This window comes from Sabethes cyaneus, chromosome 2, assembly GCF_943734655.1.
Source record: "Sabethes cyaneus chromosome 2, idSabCyanKW18_F2, whole genome shotgun sequence".
NCBI classification, from domain to species: Eukaryota; Metazoa; Arthropoda; class Insecta; order Diptera; family Culicidae; genus Sabethes; species Sabethes cyaneus.
Genome location: NC_071354.1, coordinates 15,554,797 through 15,566,275, shown reverse-complemented (window position 1 = coordinate 15,566,275; position 11,479 = coordinate 15,554,797). Strand labels below are relative to the sequence as shown.

The 11,479-nt window shown below is 39.4% G+C and overlaps 1 protein-coding gene across 1 annotated transcript; it reads right to left on the bottom strand.

The window, feature by feature from the left end:
* Positions 1–124: 124 nt before the first annotated feature.
* Positions 125–6,155, bottom strand: LOC128735134 (uncharacterized). Its single transcript, XM_053829630.1, has 5 exons — positions 6,135–6,155; positions 5,608–6,055; positions 5,355–5,534; positions 5,210–5,289; positions 125–290 (listed from the first exon to the last, which is right to left on the bottom strand). Exons 1-5 carry the CDS (start codon positions 6,153–6,155, stop codon positions 192–194), a joined length of 828 nt encoding a protein of 275 aa, XP_053685605.1. The 3' UTR covers positions 125–191.
* Positions 6,156–11,479: the final 5,324 nt, after the last annotated feature.

The following is an 11,479-nucleotide window of genomic DNA, read 5'->3' as shown; positions in this document are numbered from 1 at the left end:
TAAGGTAATGTAATCACAAATAATTTCGGATTAATAATGATGACTTTTTGCTTATAAGTTAGTCCTAAACCTTATTGTTATTTCGAACGCATTTTAAAATATCTACATATAATCATAACCTCAATAACATAATATAATAATACTCGCTGAATGTAAACCATTGCCATATCACAACCGCCAACCACACTTTATTACAACCGAAGCCTCTTCGATAGAATGTAAAAACCGAATCCACCAGCTAATGCAAATACGATGTATTTTAGCGCCTTGAACAGTATGCAGCAAATTTTCTGAAAAGAAATGCACAATAAGGTATTAGGTACCCTTAGATTATCCGTAGGAAGCTCCTGAACGATAAGCAGCGTTCAATGTTTTTCGCATGTATCAGCTCGTACGAGTCTAGCAATTCCAGCGTTACTGGACACCATCCCTACTATGCAAATCAGTTACTATTTCATCAAATACTTGGCATTCAAGTGGAAGATAATAGGCCGTATGAATAAAACAGTTTGCTATGCTTTTCGCGTGTAAATCTTATTGGTGAGTTTGCTCTAACTCTTTTATTCATACGGCCTAATGTCTTCGTTATTCAACTATTTTACAAGATAGTTGCCAAAAAATTGGTGAAACAGAAAACATTTCTTACAGTAAAAATGGGTGCTAATTGTGTCCCGTAACGCTGTAATGTGTCATTACGATTAGAACAAACAAAAACGAGGAAAGACTGTCACAGCGACACTGGCTGGTTTCCTTTCACTGAGCAACGACATTCAGTCATTACACACACTGATGGGAAGTAAAAAGCACAGCGATGTAGTTTTGTTTCATCGAACTTTCACCGTGGCCCCGGAAACTACGGATTAGAGATTACAGATTTAAACATGGCTCCCAGTTGGTAATTTTTCGACTCAACCTTCAAAAGAATTGACCTTAGACTTTTCCTGGACCAACTTTTTCAATGCTATCCCCTAAATACTGAATGATTGGAAAGTCATACAAAAATAATTACCGTCGGTGAGGAAGCGTGTGGAACGTATATGGAATGAAAGAATTGGGAGAGCAAAATTGGATATTGGACTATATAATATAAGCGGGAACGGCGGTAGCTTAACACAAAAAGTTTTCGGGTACCAACCGAAAGAATGTGTTGAAATCCCACCTGCTGTGTGATCCTTGTATTTATACCATATCAGAGGATTTTCCTGAAATTTGTAAGACAGCGACAAAGTATCGCATGCGGTTGACAGCGTTCCCGCGTAAATGGGGTCGGCAGTCAGTCGTGCAGATGGCGAATCACTAGATATTACATTGGCGATCCATTGTCAAATCGCAAAATATGAAGTAAGAAAAACGGAATATATTTTGTAGCGCAATGTATTGCCCATCCGGGTGGAACTCCGAATGGAAGTGCAGATTTGCTTCGGCTGGCGTTTGTTTTGCGAAGTTGTGCGCACTATGAGTATTTTTAGGCATGTATTTTTAAACATTTGGTGGCAGCATTGTTGCTGGGCGGTTTAGTGTTGTATTCACCGAGCCTCGAGCATTTTGCATGTACTCCATTTGTAATTAAAATTATACATGATAGTGGAACTTACCATTAAATAAATTTAAACGTATATTAAGAGTGAGCTAGGAGCACATATTAAGGTTGAGCCGGGTAAGGCCCAAGGCCAAAATTTAACATTGAGCCGAGAAAAGCCCATGGCCAATGTTTATTAAGGCTGAGCCGGCAAAAGGCCATGGCCAACGCGTATTGCAGATAAGCCGGGAAAAGAGCATGACCAACGTTAATTAGAATTGAGAGAGAGAAACACACTTAAAATAGCACCGATTTCGATAAAGTTTTGCCGAAATCTCAACAGCCAACCGTTCAATAAAATTTTTCATATTACCAAACGTTACTAAAAATCCGTAAACGTCGATTTGGATCATCGAAATTTTTACGGAATGTTCGGCTATTGATATTTCGGTAAAATTTTACCGAATTCGGCGCTTTTTTTCAAGTGTTTAGTCCATGACTAAACCATATTAGATTTGTGCCAGAAAAAGTCTATGACCAAACCATATTGAGATTGAGTTAAGAAAAGTCCATAGCAAACATTTGTTAAGGTTGAGTCGGGAAAAGCCCAAAGCCAGCTCCTATAAAGACTGAGTCGAGATGGGTCTAAGGCCACCGTTTTGTAATCATTTGTATCATTTTTTATTTATTTATTATGTAAACGAATTTCAATACGACAAACAAAAATAATTTGACGACTGAACCAACAATGTAAATAAATGATCTGGAATAATGTATATTGAATTGTTTATTTTACGCAGGGGGAGGATGTGGCAACCTGGTTTTTATACCATATCATGCCTGGAATGGGTAAAGTATATGGTTTCCACATTATTTAGGTAGTTGCCGGTAACGTGTTACTAGGACAGATAGAAAGTGTCGGAGTCGGTCGAGAGCTTTCCTGCAGAGTACGAACTGTGGTATCCTGGCAATTATAGCATATTATAGGATTTGCCTTGAACGGGTAATGTGTGTTAATTACCCATTATTTGGGCATGTAACTCGCTGGTACTTATGTACCGTTGAGCCATAGAGATGGTGGACAAAAAGAGACTGCACGACACCCTTTATTAACCGATATGTGTTCGACAAAAAAAAACACCTTTAAGTGCTCGACAAGGGTACCCGGGTACCCACAAATTGAAACGCTTGTAACTTTGGCGATTTTTGACCGATTCGGACACTTTTACCACCAAAAGATTCAGGAACTTATCGACTTCCAGTGTGGTTATAACAGAGCCGGAAGTGGTTCATCTGGCTCCCGGAAATCCGGCAGTCCGAGGATGTGTTCCGGAATTAAAGCACTTTTTATATTTTTGGATGTAATTATAGTAATATGGGTGTCCAAAGTTCTTCCAATTACTCCGAAAGGTCATTCTTCATTGTTTTAAAACAATACAATGATATATCCTCGGAATGGCCATTCTGCGACAAGTTCCCGTGGGACCTCCTGTGGCCATAAAACTGTTTGGTTTGCAACACTGGCAATATGGGTGTCTAAATTCATGAAATTACTCCAGAAGGTCATTTTTCATTATTTTGATTCTATCTGATGATTTTGCCACGGCATGGCCATTCCGGAACATATTCCCGTGGGGCTTCACAGTTGTCCAAAACCAAAAATATGTGCGCATTAGAGTTTTGAGTGGGAAAACTTGATTTTAGGTTTATGGAACCTTTGGGAGAGTTTCTTGAAATTAAAAGTTCTATCGTATGGTGAAATTCAAATTTTGAATAATCCCCCTAAAAGTGAAATAAAAAATTTATTTTTCTGCAGCTTCAATATAACACATTGATGAGTTCTGCAAAGTTTTAGAGCATATTATTACAAGAAATTTTGCTGACGACCGTAACCTTCTATCTCTTCAGCGAAGATAGAAAAATCCTATTTCTTAGATGTGAATCGTCAAAATCAGTTTTTCTATTTTAGCTTTTTTTGTAGTAGTTGTATGACTTTTTCAGGTTTTATAAAGTTGCACAAATAGCAAAGATACACAGCTTTGCCAAATGTAGTATACCTCTATCTTTGCTTGTTTAGGAACTGTAAAACTTTTGATATAAAAAATACCCTAATTTTGATCCCCAATTACGCGACTATGCGCAGACGGATACACATGAAACTTCCTGACTTTTTGTAGTTTTTTATTTAGTTTCAGATTTATGTAATGTAATTTGTATCTGTTTGCGCATAGTTGAGTAATTCGGGGTCAGAATTAGGGTATTTATTATAACAAAAGTTTTACAGCTCCTAAACAAGCAAAGATAGAGGTATACTACATTCGGCAAAGTTGTGTATTTTTACTATTTGTACAACTTTATAAAACCTGAAAAAGTCATACAACTACTACAAAAAAAGCTAAAATAGAAAAACTGATTTTGACGATTCACATCTAAGAAATGGGATTTTTCTATCTTCGCTGAAGAGATAGAAGGTTACGGTCTTTAGCAAAATTTCTTGTAATAATATGCTCTAAAACTTTGCAGAACTCATCAATGTGTTATATTGAAGCTGCAGAAAAATAAATTTTTTATTTCACTTTTAGGGGGATTATTCAAAATTTGAATTTCACCATACGATAGAACTTTTAATTTCAAGAAACTCAAGTTTTAATCAAGTTTTCCTACTCAAAACTCTAATGCGCACATATTTTTGGTTTTGGACAACTGTGAAGCCCCACGGGAATATGTTCCGGAATGGCCATGCCGTGGCAAAATCATCAGATAGAATCAAAATAATGAAAAATGACCTTCTGGAGTAATTTCATGAATTTAGACACCCATATTGCCAGTGTTGCAAACCAAACAGTTTTATGGCCACAGGAGGTCCCACGGAAACTTGTCGCAGAATGGCCATTCCGAAGATATATCATTGTATTGTTTTAAAACAATGAAGAATGACCTTTCAGGGTAATAGGAAGAACTTTGAACACCCATATTACTATAATTACATCCAAAAATATAAAAAGTGCTTTAATTCCGGAACACATCCTCGGACTGCCGGAATTTCGGGAACCAGATGAACCACTTCCGGCTCTGTTATAACTACACTGGAAGTCGATAAGTTCCTGAATCTTTTGGTGGTAAAAGTGTGCGAATCGGTCAAAAATTGCCAAAGTTACAAGTGTTTCAATTTGTGGGTACCCGGGTACCCTTGTCGAGCACTTAAGGGGTAAAAAAATTCGAAGCCCCCCCATTCCACCTCCTTAAGTGCTACATGAAAACTTATTTTATGAAAAGTTGCAATTTAACTAGTTCTTAGATGTCACAGAGTTTCAGTATCCTTGATCAAAGAAAACTTTAGAATTTCGTACTTTGAAAGCTGAAAAGGTACCCGGGTACCCTGTCGAACACATAACGGTTAAGCGTGCGACGTATCTTTCAAATCTTTTTAATCCCAGGTTATTACTTGGTTCGATTCATGCGTAATTCCGAAAATTCTCATAAAAACAGCGATTATTCCGTATTTCTATTTTTTTTTAAATCCCTAAAATGCGCCCAAAATCTGCATACGCGTATGGAAAAATTGATTTAATAGGAATACTAAGAATTTACTTTTGTTCAAATTTCTTCAACGAGGACTATGATTCAAAATTTGCGAAAATTCTTTTTTTCCACTGTTTCCTAATTATTACCACATAAGAACACACTTACCCAAAGCACTTTCACAAGCAGTTGGTATTGCATCGAAGTCCCTCCGTCTGTACTTTTTTGTTCAACACCGGGAATGTTCACTACAAATTGAAATCACGACTATTTATATGAACACTCCCACATTTTGGAATATCTGGTATCATACCTAGCAATGGCTGCTGGAAGAACGCTGCCGGATTAAATGCTGGCTGGTAAGATTGCGGGCTGTACAGAGGCAACGATGGGGCAACATATTGCGCCGGCCCATGCGGCCAAGCCGGTATGTTGAACGAAAGTGGCAGCCCCGGCTGGTGCACCGTTGAAGGGGGGTTGTAAACTGGAGCACCTTGAAAGCACGCAACAAAAATTCAGCTTAATTTCATCCTTGTCGGCCGAAAAAAGTTCTCAATCGGTCTTACTTGGGAGAACACTGTTCACTTTTGGCACTAATTTCCAATTTTCAAATTTTACAGCACTAATCACACATCCACCAGCGATAAAAATGTTTCGAGCCATTTGACCCAGGCAGCGATGATTGAAGTTGGCAAATTCACATCCGTCTATTTCCACGCAGAAGTCAGTCGTTGTTGCGGCAATGGTTAACTCAAATTCTTCATCGAAATTGATTGGACTATTCGGGATTCGCTCTTCCTGGCCCCACTTTCCTTGGCAGTAGCTATTACGAAGTACTTCTCTGGTTGCCGGTAGAAGACTCAGATGTAGCAGAACGTCGTCTGGCGGATTCTGTGACTTGCCGGCCAGCAGATGAATGCGACAGTCTCCATTGGGGCGATTCACAACACCTCGGATGCGAATCCTGTGATCCGGTTGCATTTCACTCGGTAAATCTCCCACAAAGGGTAGTGACTTTTTGAAGAGAAAAACAAAACGATTACGGTATCTTTCATTAAAAAATTTAAGTTGCGCAAATTAATGATTAACTTACCGGGGATAGCACTTGGCGCATTCTCGAAGTCCACCGCTCTACACTGGTCAGTAGTTTTGATGCTTACCTGTTCGAATCAGTTTAAGCAATGACACTAAATTGGTATGGTTCTGTAAAACTAAGGCGGCCGCTTCGGTGGGCAAAACTGGATATTCGAAAGTGTGGCATTGAAAACATGTTGTGCGTGGATTGCGCAAACCCAGCAGCAGCCCGCGCGCGCTCGCTCGCGTGCTTAGTATATATGCTGCGCAGACCGTATGCACTAGCGCTTTAAGTCAGCGAGCCGGCAAGGGGTGATTAAGTGGCTGACCAGAGCGTAAGGTACACTGACAGCATAACGGGGTGTGTGTGCTGCCATCGGCTAGCGTATATCACAGCTAGCTGTGCTTTTTACCACTGTGTAATACGAGGCGTGTAAAAAACTGACCCGAATTTTATATACCTACCTTACGTTGGAGACCTTGATGACGCCATTTTCAATGCCAACAATTCTTCTTTTATTGATATTGTCCTGAGTAGAATGGATAAACTTTTACCAAAAAGGAAGTAACCCGCTTTTCGGGGTATTATTGCAATGAGAGTGGGTGACGTTCATTGCCACGTACGAATAGGCTAGAAAGCCACTTTCAGTTTGGTCACATGTATAGCATTGTGAGGTGTCCACCAATATATATATCACATTGGCATTTTATGCTAGGGGTTATACCCCTCGCATTTGACAGCAGTGCTGGAAAGGCTTATTGACGTATCGCAGGGTTATCCCTCGTTGGCGCCAAACGACCGAAGCAGCTGTCACTATCGCCCGTCATTGTATTGCAAAGTGATGTAAAGGTAAGTCGTGCTATCTGCGGCTGCTGATATCTCGGGATATCCATTCTTTCCCTATGTCGGGTGATTCCACTCCAGTAAGCGGATCTCACATTTGGCGACCGTGACAGGACCCACCTGCTCGCATAATCAAATAACTTATAGAATATGTGGAATCACTCGATATAGGGGGAGGAAAAGTGTTGAATACAATGTGGTAGGTATATAGAACGATATATTTAGTAAGACTGTTCCTGTACAGGAAACAAGCGTGTTGGGACAACCGGCTTAGAATTACAGGCGAGACGGGACATCCGCCTAGAATTATGAAAGAGGCGAGACGGGACATCCGCCTAGAATAAAAAATGGCGAGACGGGACATCCGCCTAGAATTATGAAAGAGGCGAGACGGGATATCCGCCTAGAATGAAAAATGGCGAGACGGGACATCCGCCTAGAATTATGAAAGAGGCGAGACGGGACATCCGCCTAGAATAAAAAATGGCGAGACGGAACATCCGCCTAAAATTATGAAAAAGGCGAGACGGGACATCCGTCTAGAAATATGACAGAGGCGAGACGGAACATCTGCCTGGAAATGTGAAGGAGGCGAGACGGGCCGTCCGGTTTGAATTATGAAAAAGGCGAGACGGGACATCCGCCTAGCCTAGTATCGTGAGCGGCGATACGCGATAGCCACCTAGAGGTTGAAAAAGGCTCAGGTCCAGGCAGCCACCTAATTTAAAGAGACCGGTTAGGTAAAGACTAGGATAGCGATCGAGGATATTTTGCACACTGTTTCGCGACAATGGTGGCGTATCTGAGGATTGTGAGGGCGGTAAAGGGCGTGAAGAATGTTGAGAGGTGTCTTTGAGTACCGGAGTTTACTGAAATAGAAAACTGGATCGTTTATATGATCACTACCAAGTTGTGACAAGTTTGGGTTGTCATTGCAAGATCACCTGGGCCGCCATCAAGCATCATTTCGCTTTTGCAGGCAGGCACGCTGGTGCGGCGGAGCTTGAACGATTTTCCGAATGGGATACAGGCGGCGAACGTATCAGTCGAGCTGCCATATTCGGCTGAAGGCAAGTGTGGTTATGCGGTTATATGGGTGGCTATCACAGGTGCTTAATTATAATACAGCTGCTTGGGCAAAGTCAGGTTCTTCCAAAGGGCAGGAGAGCATTCATAGAGCATCTAAGATAAGAGCGACCTTAGTCGCTGATTTCATCAATCGATCTCTTGATCTATTAAAGTGAGTAGTTCGCCATAGTTTGTAAAATGTGGCAACCGAAACGAGTTTACTATCGGTGAACGAAGCAGTCAGGCTCGTATCGTCGTCCTAGATGCAATCGAGCAACCTAATGGTATCATGCATCCAACCTGTCAGGACAGTCATTAGCAATAAATAAATTACCTAATATAGACGAAACAAAACAGGTGGACGAATTAGAGGAAAATATATTGCTTACTCACAGTACTGTAGGATATGTATCTTTTTTGAAAAAAATTGCATTCTTAGGAAATGAATTAGATTAAAACGGATTTCTTGTTCAAAAACCGAAGCTTTTCGAAATTTAATTGATGTCCGTCAACCTAAGGAAAAAACCTTTCCATGCCCAGCATTTCCTGTCGGCCTGCAGTTACAAAATATTATAAACTCTGTTAAGAGATGTAGGATCAGAGCTTTACTTTTTAAGAAAATAGCGTGGGAAACAAGCAAAAATTTAAAGTAACTGATAAACTCGCTATATTTATTTAGGAAGCTCAGTTTCAACTGATGTTTCATTTATTGCTTTGGCAGCCATTCAAATGAGCTTTCCAGCAACAGCTCTTAGCTGTTTGAAAATTCCTATAAATTAATATTTACACGGTGACACTTCAATTTTGTACAAGCTTTTCGATCCAACAGTTTACTTGCTTTTGGTAGCAGAAGCCTGATTAATAATTTTGTTGGGTTGCTGTGTTTCATAAACTTGCCGAAACTTGTTCGTCAATTAGGAATGCACGGATGCCTCTTTTTCGCGCGGACAGCGATGGCAACAAACTCCACAAAAGCTAGTGGTAACGATTTTAAACGGGCGACACTTCAAGGGATTTGAAGATTGACTGTTTTTTTCATGTTGTTTCTTTACGTACAGGTCAACAAGCTGACCTCCTGGGACGCGGCACACATCTCTTGTTAGATTTGGACAAACGGCGTCGCAGTGCTGATTGTTGCAGCATGCTTCGCAAAACGCGATTTTATAAACTAAAGTAACTGTAAAAATAACACCATTTTAATATTTTGGAAAGCATACTTTATATGAAATCTAATTACCGTCCTGTAATGCCTGTAACCTTAAGCTTCATCCAGTCGCTGTCATGGTTTGCAATTTGCGGTCTATGTTCGTGTTGTTATGTTTGTTTACTTTCCTCATTCTGCAGCAGATGCGTCGAATGCATCTAAGCATATATGCATCCATGGGCAGTATAGGCGAATCTCGAACAAATCCGCACATCTGAAATCCATGCTGCTAGTACCAAGTACGATCGCATTGTTACAAGGGGTTCTTCCTTCCGGCGAGGCGTTGTAATCAGTGATTACTATAAAAAGTTTTAATGATGTAACTATACACTGAGGAAAATTTTTATATTGTTTCTATGTGTCCTATGCATTGCATCACACAAAGATTTTTTGCAAGATATGCCCAATAAATGATGATTGTATGCCAAGCACACGTCCGTTATGTGTGCGCACGGAATACGCGTATAGTATTCATGTATACTCCTGGGCGGATTTTTTTTTCTTGCTAGTTACAGTAATGAAGATTAGGATAGTAACACGTATTACGCGTGAAGGGGAGTTGCTGTTTTATTAGAGAAGGAGGGGGATGTGAGGTGTCCACCAATATATATATCACATTGGCATTTTATGCTAGGGGTTATACCCCTCGCATTTGACAGCAGTGCTGGAAAGGCTTATTGACGTATCGCAGGGTTATCCCTCGTTGGCGCCAAACGACCGAAGCAGCTGTCACTATCGCCCGTCATTGTATTGCAAAGTGATGTAAAGGTAAGTCGTGCTATCTGCGGCTGCTGATATCTCGGGATATCCATTCTTTCCCTATGTCGGGTGATTCCACTCCAGTAAGCAGATCTCACAAGCATGTGATTACGATCAGTTTTATTGATTTCACAAAAGGATAATAGTATTACAATATTGATTCACATCTATCTTTAAATACACACCAAGATAAAAATTTAAATATTAATAGAAAGTATACTAATTATTGCAATACATTAATGATATTGTTTATAAATTATGTTTGAGGTTTATTTTGATCAAGCCGAACGGACCTTTAGCAAGCATCGCAATACAAATCGTTCGCGTAGACATCAGTGCTGTTTGATGATGATCAAATGTAAATATCAATTCAAAAAATTATAAAATACATTTTAGTTAAATATTATCGACTCTCTAATCTTACGTGATAGTTGCTCAGGTTTGAAGTATCAATAATAAAGTGATATTAACAATAAGAAATTGCTCACTATGCCAAAAAAATCATAAAAATAAGAAACGTCCCCCTGTACATAACAGTCAAACTGGTCATATTTTTTGAACAGGATGAAATTAAAACTCACAAAAGTGGTAATATACTATCCGGATACTCTGTGCAATTATTATCATCGTGCAATTACTGCCTAACTCTCGTCATCCAAGTTATCCAGTTACTATCATGTGTATATTCCCAAAATAAACCTTTATAAGTAATCTCTACAGTGCAGTGAGAGTGAGAGAAGAAAAGTATGTCAGCACTAATTGGACTACAATTTCATAAAGTCTATATGTGTTGATGAATTGGGAGAAGATATTGACTGAACGTCAGACGTTCTCATGATATGATGACGTAAAGTGTACATCGCCGGAGAGTTGCATGAATTTGCATCGATTTTACCTACACTTTGCTGGTTGCCGGTTATATCTATTACACAATCATCCTCTTAGGATTAGAGCGTATCCAAAAAGTGGAAACGCAATTTCAACTTTTATCGTTCTTGTGCAAAAGAACTGGTTGTATTCCTAATAAATAGATGCTCTGCAGCTGTCAAGAATAGGATAATCGTGAATGTTCATTTCATTTGCGAATTAACTTTATCCATTCCATTTCCATTTGATGCATTTTTTTATTATTGGAGATTAATTCTCCAATTTAAGATGATAGTAACATATTTTAAGCCTCTCAATTGACCTCAAGGCATGATACTGGCCTAACAATCCAGTCGTATGTTTTCGAATCTCGACTGGGAGAGGCTGTTAGACTCAATAGGATCGTAAATACTAGCCCTGCAACTGTCTTGTACTCTACAGTTAAACAACTAAATTTCGAAAAATGAATGTAGCGTTTTATTTTACTCTTTTAGTAAAATATTTTTTTATTCTATTACAACTAAACAAAATATTTGATTTTTTGCATACTTTTCTTGATTATCTTCTTCAAGTAAGTTTTCAGAAAAATGCGAATGATGCAGGAATAGAACTGAAATTTAAA

Bases quoted from the DNA above. Each gene is read 5' to 3' on its own strand.
- LOC128735134 (XM_053829630.1), bottom strand. From the start codon at position 6,155: ATGCGCCAAGTGCTATCCCCG. The intron at 5,535-5,607 runs GTAAGACCGATT...CGTGCTTTCAAG, and splicing joins AGTGAACAGTGTTCTCCCAA to GTGCTCCAGTTTACAACCCC. The intron at 291-5,209 runs GTAAGTGTGTTC...ATTTCTTTTCAG, and splicing joins TGCTTGTGAAAGTGCTTTGG to AAAATTTGCTGCATACTGTT.